Source organism: Nilaparvata lugens, chromosome X (genome assembly GCF_014356525.2).
Source record: "Nilaparvata lugens isolate BPH chromosome X, ASM1435652v1, whole genome shotgun sequence".
NCBI classification, from domain to species: Eukaryota; Metazoa; Arthropoda; class Insecta; order Hemiptera; family Delphacidae; genus Nilaparvata; species Nilaparvata lugens.
The window spans coordinates 82698867-82724505 of NC_052518.1; the positions used below are offsets into that span (position 1 = coordinate 82698867).

Consider the following 25639-nt stretch of genomic DNA (forward strand, 5'->3'; position numbering starts at 1 on the left):
GGTTGTTAGTTCAAATGGTGAATTAATTGCATGTAATGCTTTAATGGACACAGGAAGTGATTGTTCACTCATCACTCAAGAGTTGGCTGATAGATTAGCTCTTCCTTCTCATCATGTAACTAATCTGATTAATGGAGTGTCCAGTATGCAAGCCAAATCTACAGTTGTTCACTCAGTATTAATAAAATCATCTGATCATACTTGGTCAACGCAACAAGAATGTATTGTTGTTGAGAAATTTGCCTCATGTATTCCTCGTGTCACAATTGATCTTAACTATTACAAGATTCCAAGCAATATTCGACTTGCAGATCCAAATTTTCATAAATCTAAGAAAATTGATATCCTATTGGGTATTGAAGTTTATGCCGCAATCATGACTGGCAATCAAATTATTGTGTCACCTGATGTTCCAATCCTACAAAATACAAAACTTGGCTGGATTGTTTTTGGCTCTTGTCAATTACCTAAATCAGTGTCACTCAAAAAATCATCTAATCAATTTGTTACCAATTTTGTCTCCACAGCTGAAGTCTCCAATCAGTTGGAAACCTTCTGGAAGCTGGAAGAAGTCTCTTCAGTTATTCCTGCCTCTCCTGAGTGTGCTAGGGTTGAAGCACACTACAAAGAAAATACCATCAGGCATGAAGATGGTCGTTTCCAAGTGTCCTTACCTCGCAAGGATTCATTTGCCACCCTTGGTCATTCAAGGACTCAAGCTATGAAACGTTTCCATTCATTGGAAAAAAGATTTCTTAAAGAACCTGAGCTCAAACCTCAATATGTTGAATTTATGCAGGAATATGAAGATTTAGGTCACATGCACCCTGTACCGCCACCAGCCCCTGAGGAACAAGTCTATTATATTCCACATCACGCTGTCTTCAAGCCCGACTCCACTACAACCAAAACAAGAGTTGTGTTTGATGCTAGCGCCAAAACATCAACCGGAATTTCTCTCAATGATGTTATCTTCAAGGGTCCTGTTGTTCAGTCAGACCTTTTTGACATTGTCCTACGATTTTGTATGCGACCATTTGCTTTCATTGCGGACATAACTAAAATGTACCGCCAAATTCTTTTAGATCCTTCTGATCGTAATTTGCATCGTATTTTTTGGAGAGATGATACTTCAAAACCTCTTCAAGAATACCAATTGGCCACAGTTACTTATGGGACAGCTTGTGCATCTTATCTCAGCACTGGAACCTTGAATTTACTTGCTGAACTTGAATCAACACCTGATTCTCCATTGTATCATTCAATTCATCAAGAATTTTATGTTGATGACCTAATCTCTGGTGCATCTACATTGGAACAAGCCATGGAATTGTCACATCAATTGCTCACCACTTTGAATAAAGGATGTTTTGAATTAAGGAAGTGGATGTCCAATTCCCCTGAGTTACTGAATTCACTCCCATCCAATTTGCTAGAAACTTCCATTGTTAAACCAATTTCAGATCCTGATGATGGAATAACCAAAGCTCTAGGTTTACTGTGGAATTCCAATTCTGATAGTCTATCCATCTGTTCTAACATTGATAAAATTTCTGAAAAGACTTCATTCACAAAGCGTGAGTTTCTGTCAGTTATTGCTTCAACTTTTGATCCACTTGGAATCATTAGTCCCATCATAATCCTTCCAAAAATCTTATTTCAAAATTTATGGCTTGCAAAAATTGATTGGGATGATAGTCTGCCCAATGACATGCTACTGAAGTGGTTGCAGATCATACAAGAACTATCCAAAATTTCAAGCATTTCAATACCACGTTGTGTAGTATCAAAGGATCAATGTTCCATAGTTGAACTTCATGGTTTTTCTGATTCTAGCGCTACTGCTTATGGAGCTTGTGTGTATGTACGCACCATCCAAAATAATGTTGTTCAAACTCATCTTCTTTGTGGAAAATCACGTGTTGCACCTCTCAAGCCTGTCTCCATTCCAAATTTGGAACTTTGTGGTGCCTTAGTATTATCACGACTCATTAACAAAGTTGTAAGTGCTTTGAATTCTCTTGATTTGACTATTTCAGGTGTTTTTCTCTGGTCAGATTCTCAAATTGTCTGCAAGTGGTTGCAGTCTCCTCCTGACAGAAAGTCAATTTTTGTTTCATTGAGAGTAGGTGAAATCCAAGAATCTACCTCACAGTATGTCTGGAACTATGTGAAATCATCTCACAATCCAGCTGATTTAATTTCTCGTGGCATGATTCCTAGTGAATTAGCAAACAACAAACTCTGGTGGCATGGTCCCCCATGGTTGGCTGATCCAACTGATAGTTGGAGGTCATTCTCTTCTCATGTAGCTATTCTAGCTCCCAATACAGTTCTTGTAAATACTGCAGTTGTTTCACCTTTATCCATTATTTCTGAACGTGTTTCCAATAGTTTTAAAATTATTCATGTCACTGCTTATGTTCTGCGTTTTTTACATAACATTCGTCAGAAAGTTGCTGATCGCCGTACTGATGCCCTTTCAGTTGATGAAATTTAAGATGCTGAAATTCATCTATTGAAGGCCATTCAAGCTGAAGCATTCCACAAGGAGTTGGAAATTTTACGTGCAAATGATGAGTTGAATGCCTCCAGTAAGTTTCATTCTTTGTCTTTGTTCATTCACTCTGATGGCCTCATAAGAGTAGGAGGACGTTTAGCTAATGCTAATATTGATTTTGATTTCAAGCATCAGATATTGCTTCCTGCCAATCACAAATTCACCAAGGCACAGATTTTTTATCATCATAACAAATTGTGTCATGCTGGTGTGCAAGCAACCATGGCTGCAATCAGACAACGGTTCTGGATACCATCAACAAGGCGTACTGTTAAGAATGTTCTGCGAAAGGCGTACTGTTAAGAATGTTCTGCGAAAGTGTATCAAGTGTTTTCGTTTCACTCATACTCAAGCTGCACAATTGATGGGTCAATTGCCCTCTGTGCGTGTAAATATTGATTTTCCATTCATGAATGTTGGTCTAGACTATGCTGGACCTTTTAGTCTCCGTATTGGTGGTCCAAAGTCACGGACATTTGGTAAAGCCTATTTTGCATTTTTCATTTGCATGATAACTCGTGCTGTACATATAGAAGTAGTATCAGAGCTGTCCACTTCAGTCTTTCTGGCTGCTCTCACCCGTTTCATCTCAAGACGAGGTATTCCAAGGAATATATATTCAGACAATGCTACCACTTTTGTGGGTGCAAATAATGATCTCAAAGAGTTAGGTGACTTCCTCAACTTGCCTAGCAATCAACAAATACTTCAAAATTCAGCTGCATCTTTGCACATTCAATGTAATTTCATTCCCCCAAGAGCTCCTCATCATGGTAGTCTGTGGGAGAGAGGAATAAGAAATTTCAAGAGTATATATAAAATTATTGCTTTCAAACATATTTGGAATTTTGAAGAAATGTGTACTCTTTCTGCACAAGTTGAAGCTATTTTGAATTCTTCACCTATTGTTCCATTGTCTGAGGACCCTCTTGATCTTCAATTTTTGTCACCTGGGCATTTTCTCATTGCACGCCCACTCAATGATTTGCCTTCTCATGAGCAGAAATTCAACCATGTGAATTTTCTTGCACGTTGGAATAGACTTGCTGAAGTCACAAAGGAATTTTGGCAACAATGGTCTGAAGAATATTTAGTTACTCTTCAGAAAAGACATAAATGGTCTTCTTCATCACCCAATCTTCAAGTTGGCACTCTTGTGCTATTGAAGGATCCTGGGACACCACCAACACTCTGGAAGCTTGGACGTATTACAGAGGTTTTCCCTGGCTCCGATGACAAGGTTAGAGTCATCCAGGTTCTAACTGATTCTGGTGTTTTCAAATGTTCTATTGCTAGTGTTGCACCTTTGCCATTAGATGATAGCGAATGATGCAAATCTCTTTAACATATTTTTTCTTTCTTCTTTGTTTTACAATTCTTCTAATTGCAAAACGGGGCCCAGTCTATGTTAAAACTCAATTTGCATCATCCTTGATCTTTGAACTTAGCGCGTTGCCAGTATAGCCAACGTTTGGCAGATTTAGTCTGCATTGTTTTCAATATTTGTATCTTTGTAATAATTTCAATTTGTTGTCTAGTATTATTTGATTAATTTCAAATTTGTCCTTTTTCACTTGCTTTTGAATAATATTTGTGTTTTGTATCTTTATTCTTGCATTTCTCACTTGTGGAAATCGTTGTAGGTAGGTTTTGCTCCACTCGGCTTGTGTGGTGCTGGTGTGCTGCTTCTTTGTTTCAACTCGATTGGGAGTTGGGAATTGGCCAGCTCTTGTTTTCAATTTTCGAATTTGAATTTATTCCAGCTGAATATTCAGTACTTTCATGTTTCATTGGCATATTTGCGATAAATATTGGCCTAATTCAATCAAACAACTTGTATGTCTTCACGGATTGTGTTTGAATCTCAAACTTCTGTTTGTATTTTGGGAAACTCAATCATTCTCTCTACATCTCTTGAATCAATCTGCTACCGAATCTGTTCTACAATTCTACCTACGATCGAATCTACCGATAGAGGTCTGCAGTCTCATTGACAGTCGAAATTGCATCCACTTTGGGGTTCCATAAACCCTCCCACTCACTTGGTCGACTGTGCAATTTAGCATTCCACTTTGGGGTTACGTATACCCTCCCACTCTCTGGCCGGTATGGTGATGATGATTTCCATTGCCGGAGCATTTCTTACAAATGCCTACAATCTTCGACAGCTTTCGGCATCCTCAAGATACTCAGGTTGAGTAATTGTATATTCATCATAAATTTGTAATATCATCCATTCTTATCCATTCATCTATCTATTTTCATTCATTCATTATCATTCATACTGCTATTGTTCATTTACTTATATAGATTTATCTTACTTATGAGCTGTGCCTACAAAGGCAATCAAAGAGTTTGTCATTTCAGGACATTGAATAATATTCAAAATTTTGAATACAAAATCATTTTATTTTTTGAATTTGTTTCTTTACAATTTGAAAGTTTTTACAATTGGCATCACATTCAACTTATGTATTTTGAAACTTACATCACAATTAATTCAACAATAAAAATAACAATTATTCACTACCGGTACTTGATTTTGCAATTATTCACATTACCTATTGTTTTGGTAGGACGAGTTGTATTCAGGACTCAGCCTACCTGGTCCTCTATTAATTTTGCTACCAGAAAAGTTATTTTGATAGATATCAGGCGCATATTTATCATGTGCATTGTGAAGTGCATAGTTACAGCATATTAAAATATAAAGATTGGCAAGCTCACTATATCTGACGATTGAAATCCAGGAAAGAAATGCATCCAAAGTACAAAATATTGAGCGAATGGTCAGAAAATAGGATGCAATGATTCTCAATAGTGCAGTAGTTCCCTAACCTAACAAATCAAGATGGCTTGATCGAAGAGAGAGAGAGAGAGAGAGAGAGAGAGAGAGAGAGAGAGAGAGAGTCAAATTTCCAGAGAAAGATAATTACTGTTTGGATAAGAACAATGAACTTAAGAAAAAAATAAGCTCAAGGGTGGAGAGAAAAGACAGGAGATTCAGACTTGCGATGGAGATGAGAGTGAGAGCGAGATGTGTGAAGCGAGATGTGTATTATTGCTTTCTACCTGATACCGCTTAACCTCAATAATATTGTTTTGATAATTGATGAATATTTTTAATAATAATGATAATACTTTTATCATAAATATAATAATTAATAAATATTTCCATTTTCACAAACTCTTTATAATAATATGGTGAATGTGAAACAGCTGCATCAAATAAATTATCTCAAAAACCTCTGTTTAGAAAAAACTTTCCTCCAGTTGCACGTATGTTGGTTAACATTTAATCACAATAGAATGCTATACTTTAATTGAGATTAGTGCTAACTGATGCATTTTGGTTGCACAAAAAAGAATTTCAAGCAATAACACTGCTTACACTGACCAGCGTAAAAAATTTTAATTCTGATTAGTTGGCACCATTCTAACGGCGATCAGCTGAAATGAAGAAAATTTGGTTGCACAAAGGTAAAAATTGAAAAATAACACACGTTAAACTAATTGACCTAAAAAAAATTTAACAGGCCATTCACGGGAAATTGAATCCAACTAACGCAGATTAGGCACCTACTGATAGCTGTCTTCCAAAATTAGTTTTTGGTAAAAAAACTACAGAATCAAAACTACAAAAGTATGAGCTAAATATATGAATGAATTTCATCAGTAAATAAAATAGAAAAGAGGATTTAGCTGATATTAGCATTCAAAATTGGATTCTGATTTTTGAGGTTAGTTTTCGATCTGGTTTGTCTGCAGATAGCACGACCATGACACTGGCGACAGAAAGATCATTTTTTTGGAGCATGCGTAATGAATAGTCACCGCTTCAATAACATAACCTCACTTTTTTGCCATTTGTTGAGAATAATAATTATAATAACATCACTGTCGGATAAATTACAGTGTTACCGGATTGTGAAACCGTTCAAATCTTGGTTAGTTAACTGGAAAACTTAATCAGAGTTAAAAACTAAACGTTCTTTGTGCAACAGGAATAAATCCATAAAACTAATGCTGATTTGTTAATCGGCGTTAATGCCCATATTTAACAGACATACATGCAACTGGCCCATAGTTTTGAAAATTCGTTATCCTGATGCAATGTTTAGGCCTACACATGGCATGCATTATCAATTTTTCCTACAGTTACCTTGAAAAGTGGCCATTCCTGCACTGATTACAGAACGCAAAGAATCACTTTTCCACTCTAGTGCAGGAAAAGTTTTCCTGCACTCCAGATTTGCAACATGGCAACACAAAATAGTTGGTGGGTTATATGGAGGATTAGTACACGAAAACAAAAATTATGTTGGTAACAATGACTGTGGTTAGATTTAGATAAGAATCATTTCAATGGCTACCCTACATTTATGATAAGATCCCAATCTAGAAATCCAAAACAAGAATAATGTTTATCTAAATCATAATTAAATAATAACTCATCATCATTTAATAATAAATCATGTTTATTTTCTATTGACAGTAATAATTATTTCAACTATAAGCAATGAGAAATGTAGCAAACACACATTATGAAATTCGAATTTTCAGGTTAAATAATTACCGTTCGAAATCCATGTCAATAAAATTAATAAAATAACATTAGAATATACTACAATAAAATATTTTCTGTTGTCTATGTTATTTTATAAATATTTTTTAGTTTACTTATATTATTTCTCAGTAATTTAGTGAGTTAACCATGTCTAAATATCTGAATACTGTTTTTAGTTGGATGAAAGGAAGTTAGGTACAATTCTTCCCGCTAGGTCGCGTGCTTGTCGGTTCAGCCATTCTGCAGTCATCCCAACCAGCTGTTGACGTGTATTTTTAATGCGAATTTTTTGTTTTATCTGTATTTTTTCTGATTCTTGAATGAATGAAGATGAGAACTTTGGCTGAGAATTTTCAACTTCAATTGGATTATTAATTTTTAAATGAATTAAGGTTGTTATTAGTAACAGCATCACACACACAAACATTTGATGGATTTCAGTCATCATTTTATCCATAATTACTCACTTTTCATATTCAATGGTAACTGTAGGAAAAATTAAATGTGAAATACGTGCGCAAAGTTCCTCTGCTGCACTCAAGAAACCATTCCGCCCTCGCCTACGGCTTGGGCATAAACATTTCTTTTGGTGCAGCAAACTGTCACTTTGCGCACTAGTTGCACAAATAACTATATTCAGTTAGAACAGCTTTTTGAGAATAATAAACGTTTACAGTTTTATCAATGCTGTATCGGCAATATGAAAACGCATGCAGTTGATATGTCTTTGAATAAAGGTGTTGATATTCACATAAAGATATTATTTTCTTCCATTTTTATTTAATTAAAATTTTAAAATTATTAGAGCCGTTTTATTTCCGCCATTTTGGAACCGCTTTAAATCTAACATACTCTTTTGATTGAAAGGTGGCAAGTTTTTTTTTAATTCAAAGGTGAAATTGAAATTGGAATATGATACATGATTCCGATACAGGATTTCCAGAGAAAAGGTATGGTGAAAACCGCACATAGATATCTCAAACCTTTCAAAATTTATTCTCATTCATTTCCTTTATTATAATATAGAAGATGATAGATAGATGGATATATCATCCATCTATCTATCATATTCTATACTATAATAAAGGAAAGAACTGGCTTGAACACATATACACGTGTAGAGGAAAGGAAAATTATGTTTGATGCATCATCACGTCTGAACTACTGGACTGATTTACTTGAAATGCTGCTTATAAATTTTCAATCAACCGAGGATTCTTATAGGCCTATTTTCAATTCTTCTAGATTTCATTACGTCAACTTTTAAAATAGACCCTTGTGAAGCACGGGTTACCTGCCAGTTAAATAATAAAAATATGTAACACAATAATTAGGGGAGAGTATTGAGAAGTTTGGTGCCGATGATATTCGAATCCACCGTTGAATCTGTTTGATAATTTAGTTAAAATACTAATGAAGTTATAATAATGTTTTAATTCAAAACTCTTTATTAATATTATTATATTTCCAAACTCGATGCTTTGACGTCTTGACTAATCCATTTTTGTCACAATCAAGCCGACTGATCTAGTTCTCAAAGAGGCCTGCCTAGGCAGTTTTTCAACCTGCTTCAGCAAGTTAGTGTGTTTGCTTATTCCTTAACACCCGAAACGATGTTAGGCTACTGGTTGATTTCGGGAGGCTTTGAAGCTCACAATGGTTAGCACAGAAATAGCGCCTTCAATTCAGCCCTTTCAACACCTAGTCATGAAGATCAAAGAGCCCCTCGATAATGAAATCGTTTTTCTCTCCGGACCAAGATGACACTTCTTATACCTCCGTGCATAATGCATGCAGTATTTTTAGGTGTAATACTATGAACAATACCTGATTCTACTTCTTCGAGAAAACGGGGAAGACTGATCGTTTCCAGTTCTTCGTTTAAGAGGATTATAAAGTATTTTCTTATAAAAAATTATGAAACCAATCAACTTATTCTAGTCTCCTTGTCCTTTTTTCTGGATTTTTTTTTATTCAACAATCACAAAATATGCTTATATAACATAGCATATGTTTTCCAATACGAGTATTATTCAATATTAACAGTACATTCAACTCATTTGGGTGTAGGGGAGAGCTTTCTGCCCCACAGCCGAAGGGAAAGAAATCGACCAACACACACTGTTTCAAGCAACTTCTTGACTTCATCTGCAAACGGAAACACCTTCCTGGGAGCGGAAATCATTCCTGCTTCAAAATCAGTATTAATTTTCTCGTGTTTACAGTCGAGGGTTTTCGTTTCCTTGAATCAACGTGATAGTTGATTACTTTTTTCTGTTCTATTCAAATTTTGCAGTTTTGATGAATAGTATTTGTGTATTTTACAAGCTAGTTAGGGTTTAATTGGATGAGATGTTGAATACTGATGACATAAAGGCAGTTCTAGATGTCAAACAAAACAGACCACTAAAACTTTATTCATTTAATCATTTTCACATTGAATGAAACACAAATCATATGTGTTTCACAATCGATTCTCTATGTTTATATAATGAAATTTGAGTTTCTTGCATAATCATGTATCACACATAACTTCACATATTACACTGATATACAGTTGAATCTTTACAGCCAAGACGCTTGTTTCCCAACTTCAGTCTAGTCGGTAGTAAAACAAAGGCTAGTGGGATTTCGGACCTTTGTGTTGGACATCTAGATGATCTAGTTCGTACGACTAGACTTCCAACATCTGATTCACGAACCGTTATCAGATCGGATTAGATGTTTGAAGACAAGTCGGAAAACAAATCGTACAGTGAATAGCCTGCTTAGTAAAAGCATAGAAGAACAGGAAGTAGCCTATTGTATTGTATTACATTAATTTCTCCACGGTGAAAGCTCATACAGTCATATGAGAGCAACATCCAGCAAAAAGTGTACAGTGTCAATCGAAAGTTGAGATCAAGTATTTAAATCAGTTATTATTATTATTTGTTTTGATGAAGTATCCAAGATACTTTGTCCAAACATCCTATGTTTGGATCTTTATCCAATATCTTTGAGATAGCTTATCCTGAGTATCTTAGGTATCTTAATAAAAAGATAGCCTACTGTATCCAAACATGTTTGTATATTTATCCAATATTTTGAATACTTTATCAAACCAAGTAACTCACTTTGATACTTCTTTAAAACAATACTATAACTTTGAAACTTTGAAATTTTATTGGAGCTGGAAGGCAATTACATAACCTTTCATGCTAATTAAATTCAAGCTCATACCATTTGAAGCTTTGAGAGTGGGGGAGTAAGAAGAGCTCGTCCAGCAAGAGAGATGAAAAATTGGCGAGCAAAGGGGCAGGATGGCTCGCTTGCGTCCAAAAGTAATTTTTGCTGGAACAAATATTCGTAAAATGTGAAGGTCAGTGCGACTGGTGCATATTCGTCAGGCTGTCGGGCAGCATTGCTTTGCAGCATCGCTCAAAAATAAGCTAAATTTTATTGTCTTCCAGTAAATGCAACTTGTTTACGCGCCTATGGAATGTCACCACTGTCTAATGGTCAACTTTTTGAACCCACCACTAGCCACACAACAGGCCTATCAGCTTCTCTTTCATTCTTCACCAAAAACTCTTCTCTCTGTCTCTCGTTTCAATTACTCCCAGAACAATGTTTCTGAACTTTCGTCGTATCTTATTTATCTATTTTGTAACTCTTGTAGTTTTTGTTGGTATCTAGAAAGCTAGAGAGTTGCATAACAAAAAAGCAAACATTGCTTTTGAGATGAATGGTAGAGTTCCAGGGTTGTCTATCGAGGGGAGATTCATGAAATGAATCATCATTCTTGTGTGTTCATCAACATCATCAACGTCTTTATTCGTTAATGGATTGCAAAAAGTAGCCCATTATTTTGAAATAGAAGTAAAAAATCACACGAATAAAAAGTTATGAAAATGAAAAAAATGTCTAGAGAAAAAGTCATAGAGAAAAACGTTCATCAGTGAATGATCATCATTCCCACATGACTATAGAATGATATTCTGTGAATTTGAAGACACAATCACAGATATAATTATTCTGTGAAGTGATATATTCTGGATAATTATTGAATTTAAATTTTTAATGGAGATTTCTGTCAATTAATACGGATAGAATATTTTCACTTGAATCAGTAGTCTAGCTGTACATTCTAAACGGGAATGTTTGATTTTCATAGTGAAGAACGGGGACCTGCCTGTAATCTTTATAACACAAGTTTACAATAACCATTTATTATTAACTTTATATATTGAATATAATGATCCTATCATTCATGCAATAAAAAAAAACCTCATAACAATAGGATTACTGTATTCTGAGTAATATATTACAAAGCTTTATTGTCGTGAAAAAAATAATCTTGAACATGAAAGCGTTAGTGAATGCTGAATGGATAGACAAATTTTCCTTAATACAGCTGCTGTGAAGGTTCTCGGTTTCGACCTTGAAAATTTGTCACAGTAAATGTTTTTTCTGCAATAAGATGAGATAGCATTTTGCTTTGTAAAGTATGTTCTTCTTCGTAAGAAACATGTCAATACAAAAGTGCTCTCCAAAAATTGCATTAATACATCACTGTTGTCCTCGAGTTAGTTGTAACATTACACAATTTGAATAGAACCAGAATAAGTAACATAAGTGAATAATTTAGAAACTATACAAAATAAATGGATTGAGAATGAATTGTGAGAATATTTCATAGTATTCCATACTGGAAAGTTCTAGTATAAGTTGCTTCACAACTTCAAAGAGAATAAGCTCTATGGTTATTGAAATTGAATTGTCAATGTTCGTAGACCTCTATTAGAAATAATTGCGTAGAATTTGAAGGGAATTGAGTAGACTAGTAAGCTTGAAAGGAGAAAACTGGACTGGAACTAATAAGTTGACGAAATGAATTGCAACAAGATTTTAATAGTATTATTCCAAATGCTAGAAGCAATAAAACTTTCTGAGTACAAGAATCAATTTTTTGTTGAGTATTTTTTGTTTGTAGAGAATTTCTTTAGTACCTCTAGATAGATGAGCGAGGTGTGAGGAGTTCAGATATTCAGTTGTATAATTAATTATTGCCAGCTCACACAGAAGTAGTCTAATGCCAAATGATTTTTGAAGTTTTAGATTTAGTTTGAAGAAGGAGTTGCAGTCATTATTTCCTTACTCTGTAGAGGAGTTCAGAGAGTATTATGAACATTTAGATGGGAGTTTGAGTGGTTGAAGCGATTAGTTCTATGTTCGGCTCAAGACCTTTCACATATCCATAACACCGAATGAACACCGGAGGTCGGTATGGATGCAATAAAATTCTGATATGATCCTTTGATAGAATATGTTGAAAATTGAATTTTTTTCCCCACTCGAGAGGAATTCAGAAAGCAGTGGGACTTTGTCAGAAAGAGCTTCTCTCCCCAAAATATCGCCATTTGATGCTGCTACGCAAGTGATTTCCGCGATTGGTTTGAAACTCCACCCAAACACGCCATATTAGTCTACGTCAGCAGTTCAGCAGCTCATTCCAAGAATGTGGAAGTATCACTCAATCCAAGAACGAAACTTCTACGATCTATTATCTTCTATTATCTATTGAGCTTCAAAGAAATTGAAATTAGAAACGATTGGTTTTGGTTTTATCAAGAAACATCCACAGGGAAGCTCAATGAAATTCTTACAACCTTGTAACCTCACAAGGTCGGCAGGCTTTCCTTATTATTTTGGCTTCATTATGTACATTAAAGGGGTTATGTGAATCTCTAGCTTCTTCTTGTTTGAACTCGGAATATGGCTCGCCACAAAAACAATATTTGTCATTTCTAACATTTCAATCGCTATATGCTGGCTGCAATGAGTGGAGAAAAAACTTCAATAATCGACTTAATCGCAGAATACTCATTTGATGTCACATTTCTACGTTAATCTCAAGAGTGCATGGAACTAAAATAGGATAGGGTCGATATGGTATTCTCAATAAACCTTTCGTTTGAGAAAGCTTTCAAAAAGAACATTTTCCTGACGCTTCTCATTGAAGCTAGAACTGATGTAGTTTTCCATATCATCTTCAATAATTATGAACTTCACAGTTATAATCTTATAATAGTTGAATTATGCGAATATGAATGCATCCATTGAAGCGTTCACAAGAACAAGAGGGGGGTGTGGAGGAGGTGGTTAACTGAGAATACTATTAAAAATGTTTCCATACATGGCCCCTCCAGAGAGGCCGTCCTGGAGCCGCCCCTGCCAGTAGAGATACCTTTTTCTGTAAGGAATTACTTTAATTTCCTTTCATTCTGCTTTCAACTGCTGAAAATTATGACATGATTCTATTTCATGACAAGTTGAATAATTCGAACTCATGCAACACATACAATTCATAAAACAAAGAATAATATATATCTCTGTATACTGTATAAATCAGTTTACGGGTAAATTACGAATAAAGTTTCTGATGGAGGTTTGAGATGTATTTACTACATTAATTGGAAACAAAAGAAAACTAGTTTATATATGATACTTGAAATATTATTTTTCATATAAAACTTTTGTTCATTTGTTGAAACTAAGCAAAGAACCAATGATGAGATCAGTGAGGCTTGGGACTCAATTAAAGTCCTACTACATGAATGAACAAAAAACAGCTTTGGTCTACGTCCAGTGTGGAGATTTCCAATTCAACTTTTCACTTGTATGAAAAATATACCAGGTAACTGGGACCAACTGAATCAAAAATAAAAATGTTCACTTGATGGAAGATCATTGTCAGCTTAATGTTCATGAGAGAGCGTTAGCGCTTCCATCTTGTTCTCTTTTCTTAGTTTTCCACGTTCCTTCAGTTTTCTCTTTGGTGCCGGTTTGTATACTTCAATCTTCAATCTTTATGCTCGTGCTTTGAGTATTAAAATACAAGACAGATTATACGCACAATTCGTGTCTCGTAAATACCTTAGAATTTTTCTGTTGTTTGTTGAATCTGAAAATATGCATCTTCGGAATTAAAAGAATCGCATCCTGTCCATCATATTCTGATCTGAGGTTACTTCTGTTGTATTCTACACTTCTCTGTTACTCACTTCCCAGGCCAGAGATTGAGATAGTATCTTTTGGACATTTCTCAGGTTGTCATGCTTAGAATTGTATCGGCCTTGACATTATACGGATACGCAGCAGGGGTGTACTCTCAGGCTCCGCTCTCATTCACTTATCAAATCTTCACGTTTCAAGTCTTAAATCAAGTAACATTGACTGAATTAAATATTTATTTGATATCTACCTTGATACTATTTGAAGATACGGATCATTCCATGCTTCAAGATGAAACTTAGTTACAGGTTCAGCTTCATGTCATATTAAAAAAGTCCATATTTTATCTTACTTTTTTATTACTCTTTTTTATCAAGATCATAAAAACTTTGAACGAATCAATTTGCTCTAGAATCTGTTATGATGAGTCGAGTTCGAATTGAATTGTTCCAAGAAATACAATATACAGGGTGTCCCAGATAAGGTGTAAACCCCGGCTACCATAGATTCTACATGCAATTTGCAACAAAAAATGTTCAGTAAAATTTTCTCCTATCGACCTTCGTTTTCGAGATATATCGATTTTTCGATATTTTTCAAGTAGGCGTACTTCCAGTCATTAAATCGTCAATATCTCAAGAACCATTGGTCTTAAGTGAATTTTATGGACATCGTTGAAAACAGTACAAAATTTCACATTGATTTGAGGTATAAAACATGCCAAAGTCGATTATTGAATAGTATTCTTTAGCTGTCAAAGTTGAAAAAGAGTGATTTTTGAATTTTTTTTGAAAACTTCAGACACATTTTTCTCGATTTTTTTTCCAGGGTACGAAATAATTTTTATAGCGCAAAAACTTCCTTTTTTGATTATCTTTCGAATGAGACCAAATACAGGTGTCTAGCTCAAATCCTCGAATCAGAGTTCCAGTTTAAATTCGATTTTTTAATTAAAAATGAGACTTATCTTGTTTGAGTGTGAATAATTGTCTACAATTTGATAGCTTTTTGTGTCGAGTGATTGAGGGCGTAAAAATACTTTTTCTATAGGAAATTTGGCTGAGAAATTCAATAAAACTGGTTAGAAGTTCGTATCTGCAATTGTTATTGAGATACAAGTTGAAAAAAGTTCAAAGTCTAGTTAAAATTTTCATTTTTTAACACTCTAGTTTTGAAATTTTCCTGAAAAATTTATACTCATTCGATATTTTATAAAATGGCAAAGTTTTTTCATTATTGAAGGAATATTGTTACCGTGAAAAAAAATCAAGAAAAAACTGTTTGAAAAGTTTAGATTTTAACTCGACTTTGAACTTTTTTCAATTGTATCTCAATAACAATTGCAGATACGAGCTTCTAACCAGTTTCATTGAATTTCTCAGCCAAATTTCCTATGGAAAAAGTATTTTTACACCCTTAATCACTCGACACAAAAAGCTATCAAATTGTAGACAACTATTCACACTCAAACAAGATAAGTCTCATTTTTAATTAAAAAATCGAATTTAAACTGGAATTCTGATTCGAGGATTTGAGCTAGACACCTGTATTTGGTCTCATTCGAAAGATAATCAAAAAAGGAAGCTTTTGCGCTATAAAAATTATTTCATACCCTGGAAAAAAAATCGAGAAAAATGTGTCTGAAGCTTTCAAAAAAAATTCGAAAATCACTCTTTTCCAACTTTGACAGCTAAAAAATACTATTCAATAATCGACTTTGGCATGTTTTATACCTCAAATTAATGTGAAATTTTGTCCTCTTTTCAACGATGTCCATAAAATTCACTTAAGACCAATGGTTCTTGAGATATTGACGATTTAATGACTGGAAGTACGCCTACTTGAAAAATATCGAAAAATCGATATATCTCGAAAACGAAGGTCGATAGGAGATAATTTTACTGAACATTTTTTGTTGCAAATTGCATGTAGAATCTATGGTAGCCGGGGTTTACACCTTATCTGGGACACCCTGTATATATTCAGCACTTTTATTAGATAATACATTTCCTACATAGACCATTCAAGACTGATTTGGGTGATATGGAAGGAGTATTATAATTACAGAAAAACACTAGTACACTTATTAAATTTTTCATCAAACACGACTAGTTTCGGTTATAATGCCTTTATCAAGTGTTCTACCAAATTTAATTATTATTATTCTGCTCATGAGGACTTTTGCTATTTTGTATATGTTGTATAATGCATATTCACAAAAAGTGATTCAACACTGAATTTTTCTTAAGTTTTCCTTGATGAGATTGAAGATCACTCATCACTATTATATAGATTTTCAACTCTAGGTAATGAGATCTCAAATACTTAATTTTAAATAAATTGGTTATTTATCAAATAATAAATTTGTTGAGGACCACTTATAAGTGTTAGTTTAAGGGTTTAACATGCTCCACAACAGGGACATTGCATTCAGAAGGAGATATCGAACGTGTGAGTAGTTTACATTTTTATCCAAAGTGAAGCCGTCAACTAGATGTCGTCAACTAACACTTAAGTTTCCAACATAATAATAATTATATTAGATAGATTATAATAGATTACTATATATTATATAGATTACTGAAGATTGACGCATGAAATGTAATCATAGTAATGATCTCACAGTTCAATTGAATAAACTAATCAATTTACGATCATCTGCATCAATAAATGATAATCTTGAAGAAAATTCGTTAGTTTAAACGTTTAACTGAAGAGCTGAATGATTTCTCATCCATTATCAGAAGGAATCCAAGGTAATCATCCATACATCTTTTTTCCCATTACAAATAATCTTCTCTTGATTCGTCGGTGCCATTCCAGTATGGATTTCTTAAAACCTGAGTACTCAATTTCAATTTGGCTCATCAATAATTGGGAACTTCCCTGAAGTAATGTTCCCTAGAAATTGATATTGAGATCAAAAATCGACAAGGTATGAGCAAACTTGATACTGTCAACAATATAGAATTCTTACACGTCCGTGTGGAAAATTAATAATGGTTACGACAAAGGTCTATTCAGTTCACTGTATAACGCTGTAAGTTTGTCTTTGAAAGATCGAGCGTCTGAATAGGGCTAAAGAATGAGAAATTATCTGGCGCATAGCATGGCACCTGGCACAAGCGGTTTTTGACTTTCAAAAGAAACGTTTATTAACTATAACAGCTATTATTATCAAGAACAACCATATTGATAATAATAATGATGTTTCATTTCCAACAGCACAATATACAAGAATTCAAATCCATAACATCCTAAGCTTGGCTTTCGCCGTCAGCTCGAGTTGAGATTTTTCATTTTATCTACGATGAGAATTACAAAAATATTTATTTTAAAAGTAAACATATACAAATAAATCAAACATAGAAGAGAGATAAAACAATTTAAAAGCAAAACAATTTTCAGAAAATCTCAATGGGCTATCCCACAGTATCAATACATGCAGAGACGTTATATTGAACAGAATGTGAGTCGGGAAGTGTCTTATTTCATTTGTTTTCAATTGACATCATCCATATATTATGTGCTTACCCTACTCCAATAGTTGAAATTATCTAACAAGAACCACCAATAATGCCAAGCCACTCTACAAAATTCAACCAGCCCCCGCCAATCTCCTCCGTTCACAACTTCTAGGTACTCATTTTCTGATAGAATTGATTTTCCCAGCCACCTTCGTCACCACTCACCCAAACACCAAACACCGGGCCACAAAATGAAACGTGTCCTCTCTTTCACCCGCATTACACATTGAACACATTCTAATTCTTCCCTCCAACCACGGTCTGTCTATCAAATTTAACATTTTCCCCTCTCACTTTCATTATCCACCTGATGTTCTCAAACCAAATTCCTCCTTTAAATAGCCATCACCCCCCCCCAAATTCACACTCTTAAGACCTTTTACAGGATATGATATCTGGCTGCATTTGCTGGGATCTTAAAATCCTCGATGTTTCTCAGTTTCCTCAAATTCCAAATTTTATTAACTTTACTTTTCCAATAACTCAGATTGTCAACTCAAATCAACATTCGCACCCAGCTCTTGCGACATATCTGACCAGCTCTTATACCAGAACTAGAATACTTTATTTTTTACAACTTCGGCTGCTATTAGTTTAGTTAAGCGAAAATCTTGCATTTTCATTACCTTGCAAACATTTAAATGTAATCGGAGCGTATATTTAAAAAGCGGTGGCTCTCCTGTTTCTAAGGCTAGAATATAACTCGGTGTATTGTAAAGCAGGCTGAACAATCTTCTAATGAAAAAACGCCACAAATTTCCCACCAGTTCAAACCTTCTATATCCCCACACCTAAGCAGCATACACTATGATCGCCCTTGCTATAGCTCTGTATAAAACCCACTTAGCCGACAATGGTACTTACCTATTATTTATGAATTGCTTCTATCCAGCATTTCGCAGCTTTCCCATCCAGCTTTCGCACTTCCCAATACATCTTCAATATGAGTTTACGTATTATTGTTGAGTTTACTGAAGCCCATATTCCAATACACAGAAAATCGCCAATTTCTATATTAATACATAATCTATATCATTTATATAGAGAGTTTGTAGAAAAGTCTGTTCACCGTATCGAACGCAGATGAGAAGTCGACGTAAAAACAGAAGAGTTTTCGACTAATTTTTAACTTGAATATCGATAATAAATTGAATATATTATTGTCGACTGTGGAATATCCCTTCCTGAAACCTGCCTGATATTCGTTTAGTACGGTATTTTGTTAACGTGAACCCACTTTTCTAATCTGCCCAATAAATTACCAGTGAATAGTTTTGCTATTGCGTCTATGAAAGATATTCCTCTGTAGATCTCGTCTGATTTATTTCTCTCTTTTTGTGTAGAGAGAAGACTATTGATTTTTGGAAAGAGCTTGGGACGCTTGCCGTTTTATAAATCACACTAAATATATTCTACTAAAAATATTCCAGTTATTCTTCTCAACATCCATTTTCGTCTGGGCCATTCTTATAGATCTCATAGCCATCCTGAATAGATTCGACAGACTAAACATTTTATCTCAAGCTTTTTTACAGTCGTTATCAAACCACCTCTGAATGAACCCTGACCCTGACACTGTAGAAACGATGAGCTTGATGCCTTTTCTATGCAATCGCAAACTTCTTTTATTGTCATCTGATTGTCTTCATTATCGTCAGTTACTGATTTTCTCAATCTTTCTGCCACCCTACCTGCAAACAAACGCTCATCACTTATTCCTCATATAAGCTTTCTCGGCAAGGACCTACTGAAACAACCATATTATGTACTGTATTCTTTGAAAAGGAACCATATTAATTAAATCATTACATGCATCTGACAATTATTTCGAAAGATTGTTTCGAGAAAAATTATTTATTTCACATGTAATAAGTTTCTGAAAATTGTAAAGAAATGTGATAAGTTTTTGAAAATTTTGAAGAAACTAGGGTTCGAAGTAGAACTTTCACAAGTTATTTTGGCAACTGTAGTAGAAGGCAGAAAATTTACCTGAATTCCAGTTTCCATTATATCCTCAAAATAAATTGATTATATTATACAAATCATTTGATTGGCTACAGCTGATAGATCCAGATGGTTTATATTTCTGATGATGTCGATGTGAGTCTATCATGTGCCCGGATGATGAGGTGAGGGATGATACAAATAAACACCAGACGAAGTCGGAATCAAACCCATGCCCGGTGTAGCGTTAGCAGGGTAAAGTAACGATCTAAAAATGTCAGACCACCAGACTAATGAAATTATGGAGTTTGTTCAAGATGAATTATTGTAATTTTTTAGATGAAGATTTTTATTTGGTTAGTCTACTCAATTGGTAGATTTATTATAACGATTAATTTTGAATTACATTATTATCTTTCTCTAGGTTGATGAGAAGATCAACCTTTTGTCTTTTTTTTAACAACATAGAGAGTTTATAAGAATCACCCTTGTACTCTGAACTCTATTTTTTGAGTAAAATGGAGAGGTAGAGGAAGTAGAGGTGATCAAACTCGAGGTCCAAGGTTCCTCTTGATTCTCATATAGGAAAACATAGAAATCGGCTCAGAATCGGTGGTTAAAGGGATCCAATTGAGTAGTCTTTAAAACATACAAAAATTTGATGATGTGAAGAGCGCGAGTTCAATGCTGGATTTCCATTGACTGATAGCTTATACTATTAATGCGATAATTATCACTACAACTTTCATTCTCACTACAATTAGATATTGTGTAACAATACGCCATACCGTACAGTATACATTATTATGCAATGTCCTCACGGCTCGCACTGTGAGCCGTTTCGCCATACCATGAATGACAATCTACCACCAAGGACCATATCTATAAAAAATATTCTTAAGAACGTTCTCAGCCAATCACGCGTTGGTTGTCAAGCAATCAACAACTAGAATGTATAGTTCTGATTGGCTCCTTTGATTGATTGCTGGGCAATCAGAGCGTGTTTGGCAAAAAACGTTCTTGAAAATCGTTTATAAGTTTCCCTCGACCTCCTAACGTCCTGATCCTACTTGTTCGTCGCATACGAGTGCTCTCAAACTGGCGTCCGCAACACAGGATTTCATCCAGATGTCTACAAGAGCACAGCAACCCGCGTTGCAGACAGGCAGTTTTCCTGCCTGATAAAAATCTTTATAATATTTCAACAAGAGATCTAGTTTCTCCAACGCCACGCCAAACCTTTGTCACTAAGGACCAAGCCATACCCATACGAATCGTTTTTCATGTGCTCTCAGTCGGCGTTTCAAGGGTCGCCAGGGCAAAAAGCTCCATGATTGGCTGATTATCAGCTGACTGGGATTGCGTTTAGGAATCAGCTGATAATCGCCAATGGTGAGCCCTGCCTTCTCTAAAAACGCCGACTGAAAACGTCTGAGAAAACGCTTCGTATGGCTCTTCACTACTTGGCCCTTCACTACTCGTCAATGCATGCAAAATGGATCGCTGTAAGATCTTGAATGTGGAACACGACATCTAAAGTGTCCTCCGACTGGCTAATTCTCACCAACAGCTAATTCTCATCACTGGCTAATTCTCATCCAATCAGAAGGCATTATCCTGGTCGTCTTGGGGAGAAACTGGTGAATGTGAAAAAAGGTAAACTCTCGGTTTTCTTCTCTCATTGCGTGTCTCACCATATTACAGTTGTGGAAATGCACGTTCCTGCTCTTTGTTGTTTTGAATTTGTTTGTTTACATAACCTAACTTTGTTGACATTCTATACATCTCGAACACTTGAGGGACAGAATGGAGTGATCGTGAATTGACCTACAAGATATCCACGGTTTTGGATCTTTCCAGTTTGGAGTGACATCGCGGCGTTGGAATGCTCGTCAGTGGCCAGCTTAACTTGTGGAGTCTTATTCACCGGAGTATTTCCTGGGTTTTACCTATCATAGACACCTCACTTTTCTCTGCCTCTCATGACATGACTAGTGATGCCTCTGACATATTGTGAGGGTAAATATAGTGTAATTGGCAACAATGTCTAATTTATTAGGAGCAAGCTGATGTGTTTTACATCTAACACCTACTCACTTTCATAAAAAATATGTATTTACCAGGGAGAGAGAAGATATGAGTTGATAGAGAGTTCATAAGGCAATGTGACCAGTGTCGGTCTTTCTGAGGCAGGATGTCTATCGTTATCGGTTGGAGTTGTGGACAAGAGTTGAAGCATTGACCATCGCCTAGATAACGAAAAACGGCACATAGAGCGAAGCTAACAAGCCAAGAGAAAATGGTATTATTATTTTTTTAGATGCGGAATGCTGATAATGGACTGTTTCTGTCATTTTCACGAGCTATATTCGTCGTTGGACGTTCGCACTGCGTTTACGGGGCATGGATGACGTATAGCAGTCGTCGTAAACTGTATGATGGATGGCTGATGCTAAAGAAAATATTACATTGACAGATAATATAAAAAGACGGATTGGATGGACCCGTCCACATTTGCCCTTCTCTCTTCTCATACGCACTATATTTATACATCTATAATAAACACACACACACACACACACACACACACACACACACACACACACACACACACACTTACACATTCTCACACACTAAGTCTGTGCAAGACAGACACAACCACTTGCGCAGCTTGAGTTCACTCACCATCCTTATAACACAACTTCCTCCACAGCTCTTGTAAGTTGCACTGAAAAACATATGATTAAATCCAAAGAAATAGATTGGTATTTTTTGTATCTTCAGTGCAGTTTCTCACACGAAACGCCAATTATCCGGATAAGCTTACTAGAACTAATTTGAATGAGATTGATGAATCGGATGAATATGAATTATTGCAAGAATGATAATATTTTAGTATATTATGCCTATGCAAAAAAATCAAACCCGTATCTAGTATAAAATAGAAAATAAAATCAGGCACAATCCATGCTACAATGATAAAGTAGACTGAATAAATATAATTATAGTTATATGATAATGAGTAAGTGTATCATGATTATATAAAAAAGGAACATTAAAATAGAATAAAGAAAAATTTGATTCGATTTATGTTATTGGTGAAATAATCGGTAGATTTCTCGAAATTCAACAAGAACTGTCGATGACTGTAACGAAACATGCATATTGGAACCAAATTTTAAAGAGTTGGTGAAAATTATGGAAACTGCAAAATATTTCCGTTACTAGGATAATTGGAGAATATTTCTGACTAGGGATCCTATTTGAATTAAAATTCTGTATCGAAATCATGTATCATAATTATGACCATCTTCCTATTAAAAAAATGAAGGTAGATTCGAGTGGTTCCAAGATGGTGGACCAAAATTTCGAAGTGACAGAAAATAATTTTTCAATTCGAATAGGATCCCTAGTGAAACCTTATATCAAAATAACCTTGTAAAAGAAATATAAAGCTGTTTCCATAACTTTCACCAAACATGGTAATATATACATACACCTCATAACCACTACTGCATGTAATGAGGCTAGCAAACTACCGCATTACTTGATAAAAAAACTGTTACTATGATAAAAAACAGTAAACTATCCCATTGTTTGTCAAAATGTTTAGAGAATTCTATTATGAATCTCTCAACAAAGATAAACACCGTTTCAACTCTAGTAACTATTTATTTTTCTACAAAATTTTGTTAACGAGAAAATCTCGAAACGTCTTTAACTGAGCTGTTAAGTTACTATTTGTGGTATTACTTTGAATGAATTCATATACATGTACTTATATATTAACAAGTTTTATCATAAATATTGGTTTCCTCATTCAGCATACCTGAGTTTTCTACATGCTTTTCTCCTGAATCTGTATGGTTATAAATTTTACCATTTTTATGTCTCCCTTTTTAATTTCAACATTATTGTTCAGGCTCTTCTTGTGTATCTCGAGTATCATTACCATACATATTCCTTCTATGCTTTACAATCTACATTTTTATCACTCACATCTTTTTGATCATCATTACATCTTTGCCTCTATTCTCGAGGTTCTTTCATCCAACCATCTTCATCGAATATTTCTTTTCAACCTCTTTCTTTCTGAGTTCACTCTCATTCTTCACTTCTCGTTTCTCTTCTAAACTATGATTCTAATTAATTTCACGTTTTTAATAATTAGCCATTGTTTCTTTGATATATTTTTCTGAATGTACATCTTGTCTATCTTTCATACCATCATATGGTATGAGATCACTTCATCAACACACTTACTCTCATCAGTTCTATCTTTTGTTCTGCGTTTTCTCTTTCTAGATTTCGTTTTTTTTATTATTCTGCTGAAGCTTACACATCATTTTCGAGCAGTACAAGATCGAAAAACTTGTCACTATAGTGATTGGCAGAATATTTGGATGAACTATCTCTTCCATTAGTTGGATTTGTAACTTCCTCATTATCATAAATGATAATTATTCTCTTTCTTTTGTTTTGTACTATCATATTCTTCCATTTCAGGATTATTAAATTTATCGGGAGTTCGTTCTATTGTCTAAATTCATCTCATCATTGATAGCAACGTCAAATTGTACCGATAGTTCTTCCACATCCTCGTCCTCCTCCTCCTCCTCCTCAACTTCACTAGCCACTAAATTTTGCTCTTGACTTTCAAGTATCCTCCTAGCATTTTGATAAACTCTTGCATGAAATAATTATCTAAAATATGGCCTGACGGATTCTGTTTATCTATAAATTTGCTCTGTTGAATATATATCTCTTATCGTTCTTTCTCTTCATATTCACGTTCCATTCTTTCTCTTTCCAAATCTTCTCTTTCAATTCACTCCAATTCTTCTCTTTTGAATCTCTTTTCTTTTCTCATGTATCTCCTCTCTTTCCAACCTTTCTTTTTCAAATTTTTCTTAAATTTCTTGAAATCTTTTCTTTGTGTTTTCTCATTCTTCTTGAAATCTATGTTTTGTACTGAATTTTCTTTGTAATATTCTGTTTCAATATTCTCTGTGTTGTACAGAATCTGATTAAGTCTTCATGTTTGCTACAGAAGAAATCTCCATGTTGTTGTAGTAGGCTATGTCTTCATTCGGTTCAAGAATATGTTATTCTTCTACGAGAGTCACAAAGTTTTCGGTTGAGGGTTGAGGCTTGAGAAATATTATTCCATCATGAAACACATGATTCTAAAAGTAACAAGTTAGTCACTACAAAAACATATGATGTTCCTAAAGTTAACAAAATGTAGCCACAACATGAGATGACATTTAAAACAATATTAGACAGCGACCCATATGGCTAGTTTCAATAGTAAGGCTAAAACTTCACGCTAAACGACGTGACTTGAGTCAGCTAGACGAGTTTATATCATAATATGATCATATTATAATGTTCACATAGGAACGAAATGTTCATATGTTATCAACTAATCTTGCAGAATCGCGTCGCATCTAATACGCTATTAGCCTAAATTCAGATTCACCCGTTCCGTTAAAATGCATAGGTGAATATCTATTCAACTTGTGACTTTCATGAAACGGACCCCCGGTCAACAATAATTCCTCATTTCTCATTTGCATGAATCATCTTCATCAATATCAACTCTACACACGTTGCATATATCGCGTTTCTCTGGTACTGCGCCTAACGTTCACAATCTGATATTCATATCGTTCATATTGAGATTAATTAAATTCAATATTGGCCAATACTATAATTTTTCATAGATGTTCATAATATATTCCAGTAGCCTACCTGGAAGTCTGATCTATGATAAAATGGCGAATTTTGATGTGACGTGTTGTTCTCGGGAGCAGACTGCTCATGAGAATATTCACATGTGTCAATTTTTCCGATCTTTTCGATTTCAATTTATCTGTTTTCTTACGTGTGATACGACACATTCAGCATAAACAACCCTGACAATTACTGTTATGCAATTATGATGTAACTAATAATCCAGGTAGTGAATCACAAGAATTGAAATAATAGACTGCTAGAATGTTAACAAACCTATGAAAAATGAACATCCAGCTAGCGTAATGT

General features: G+C 34.8%; 1 protein-coding gene across 1 annotated transcript in view; it reads left to right on the forward strand.

The window, feature by feature from the left end:
• The first annotated feature begins 376 nt into the window (after positions 1-376).
• The window catches only part of LOC120354676, a 46095-nt gene continuing 20832 nt past the window's right edge, over positions 377-25639 (forward strand). The window contains exon 1 of the mRNA XM_039442076.1: positions 377-1097. Coding sequence (XP_039298010.1) covers positions 377-1097 — 721 coding nt within the window. The remainder of the gene's footprint in view (positions 1098-25639) is intronic.